The sequence below is a fragment of the Penaeus japonicus genome, unplaced genomic scaffold (assembly GCF_977035675.1).
Source record: "Penaeus japonicus unplaced genomic scaffold, GWHDUDI00000001_assembly GWHDUDI00000022, whole genome shotgun sequence".
NCBI lineage: Eukaryota > Metazoa > Arthropoda > Malacostraca > Decapoda > Penaeidae > Penaeus > Penaeus japonicus.
In genome coordinates this window covers 20591457-20593956 of record NW_028234424.1, presented here as the reverse complement: position 1 = coordinate 20593956, position 2500 = coordinate 20591457, and the positions used below count along the sequence as shown (strand labels likewise).

General features: G+C 40.5%; 1 protein-coding gene across 13 annotated transcripts in view; it reads left to right on the top strand.

Moving 5' to 3' along the window:
• Positions 1–2500, top strand: part of gpp (DOT1 like histone lysine methyltransferase grappa) — a 153944-nt gene that overhangs the window by 134089 nt on the left and 17355 nt on the right. For all 13 annotated transcript variants that reach the window (XR_015192080.1, XM_086549578.1, XM_043020151.2 and 10 more), the window contains 2 exons: positions 1–824; positions 1017–1314. The exon at positions 1–824 is cut by the window's left edge and continues 799 nt beyond it. Coding sequence is in view for 12 of the 13 variants with exons in the window: in XM_086549578.1 (XP_086405704.1) it covers positions 1–824; positions 1017–1314 (1122 nt within the window). In the remaining variant the exon portion in view is untranslated. The remainder of the gene's footprint in view (positions 825–1016; positions 1315–2500) is intronic.

Here is a 2500-nt window from a genome sequence, read left to right as displayed (position 1 = left end):
GAGAAAAGAGAGGTGAGATTCGAGAAATTAAAGAGTTAAAAGAGTCAAAAATTGGTCAGCCAGACTACACGCAGGTTTCTCCTGCCAAATTAGCCCTGCGGCGTCACCTCTCTCAAGAGAAGCTTGCACTAGAATGTGGACCTCCGGGCTCCCATAAGACTCCAACTATTACCAGAAATGTTGGAGATCTTATAAGTAGTGAAGTAGAGCGATCATTAGAAATCTCCTCCCAATCTACTGGCAGTTCTGCTGTTGACATGACCATAGCAGGAAAATCCATCTCTCCACGTCCAAATTCTCGGATAGCGAGAATAGTGGAAGAGAGTTATGGCAAACCCCACACACCTGATAGTGGTGATGGGCGCCAACAATCTCCAGCATTGCGGATGGTCTATTCACCCATCTCAAGGCCAAACAGCACTGAGAGCCTGCCCTCTACACCACAACCACCACAGGCAATGGAGGGCCTTATGTACCCTCGGGTTAAGTCTCCTCGGGGCCAGCCATTTGAGGAAAAGCCTCATATGCCTCCTCCAGTACCATCCCCTGGTCGAGACGGTCTAGAGGCTCGTCTAGCTTCCATGTATGGGACCAAGTGTCCACCACCTCCCTCAACCCCTCCTAACAGCCAGGCCACTCCCCCATTGCCTTCAGGGGATAACAACAAGAGCAGATATGTGCCACTTCCAAGGGCAGAAATATCACCTATCCCTCACCATATGAATGAAAACCGTGGTTTACCAGTGGAGGGTCCTGTTGAGGGGCTAGCTGCAACGCTCCATGCAAGATTCGTCAGTAGACCACACCTTCAAACAAAAGTAAAGGTTAGTTACTCCTAAAATTTCAATTTTTGTATTTATATTTCAGATTTTGTCGATGGGCTGACTGATAATTCCTTAAAGTATCTGCTGTATTTTTTTTCTTTTCTTCCTTTTAACTATGTCTCAAAAATATCAACAGGAAAATTATAATAGTATTTGTGTAAGATGAATATAATTCTTGCATAATTCTTTCAGGTCAAGGAGGAACCCATTGACGTGAGAAGTCAGGAGGATGACCGAATGAAGCGCAAGATGAGATCCCCACCTCCACTGCCCATGACCATCCCACCCAAGAAGCAGCACTATTCAGAAGGCCTGCCACCCTCTTCCAATGCATCTTCGGTCATGAGTCCACCATCGTCCATGTCCTGTATTCCGGTCACCCTGCCAGCAGCCTCCCAGTCATCCTCCTCTTCCAATAAGCCCTCCATTATTGTCAGTCACCCTACCACCAGCCAGTTGAAGACTGAACCACTGGACAAGAAAATAGATGGTCAGTAAACACCCTTTTGCTCTTGGTACCATATGTAAATTAAATGTTTTCCTATTTAAGATATCTTCCATTTTTTATTGCTACTGCTTATTGTTAATGTTATAGACCAACTTTTTTTCACCTTAAGTAACTTCTTGGTTGTTAGAGTATAAATTTTCATATCTTTGCTTGTAATCAGGTATCACTCTCCTCTAGAATTGTTTATTTATCTTTGTTTATTTTCTAGTTCTTCCTCTCAGCTCCCCTTAAGATTGAGTTCCATAGTTTCCATGCACAGCCCACAGTCTCGATGTGTTTGATGTTTGCATCATCTAGCTTTCCTCTTCTACTGTACTGAATATGATGCACCAAATACAACCTTTCTATTTTTATGTTTACTGTTGTGATGACCATAGGACTCAGACTTGGTGCCTCCTCCACCCCCCCTAACTTGACTACACGCATGCGGACACTGTGGTCTCCGTTGCTCAAGTATCACTTGCAATTATAGAACTGGGATCTTAAAAAAATGTATACACAACTCTTAAGTGCCAGCATCAGCAGTGTTGAGCAGGAGTAATTGCTCGTATGAATGCTGCCTCTCATATTTATCCATCCTTTTTAATTTTGTTCTATTTTTTTGTCATATACTTAGTTCTATATAAAGTGTAAGGGATTTATTTTTGTTTTTTCAAACTCATTAATCATCAGGAATCATATTTCATTGTTTTTGTTGAAATCAACTCTAGAAATAAAAAATAGTTCTTATCAATTTGTATTCCATCATTTTTAAGACTTCATAATGAAAGATAGGAACACAAAAAAAACAAGAACAAGAAAAAACTGCAATCACATTCAGAGTAATTTATGTAGATAGTAAGCAGTGTTTGAGGATTCATAGAGCTGCCTAAAAACTAAAACGAAAATCCCAAGGTACAATGATGTTTATAACTACGTTACTTATTCATTTATTCCCTTTTTGAAGTATTTCTATATATCTTCTAGTAAGCATATACCCATTAATCTATCCCACAACTGCCATGGCAGTCTATGCTCACTTAACAAATTATTGATTTACTCTTCAGTACACACAAAAGGCACATGAGGCTTTGATACCTAGCTACCAACAGAAAATAAAACTAAACTGCCCTAGAGAAATAGTACCATTGAAAAACACTACTGCTTGTAATTTGGACTCATATTATTT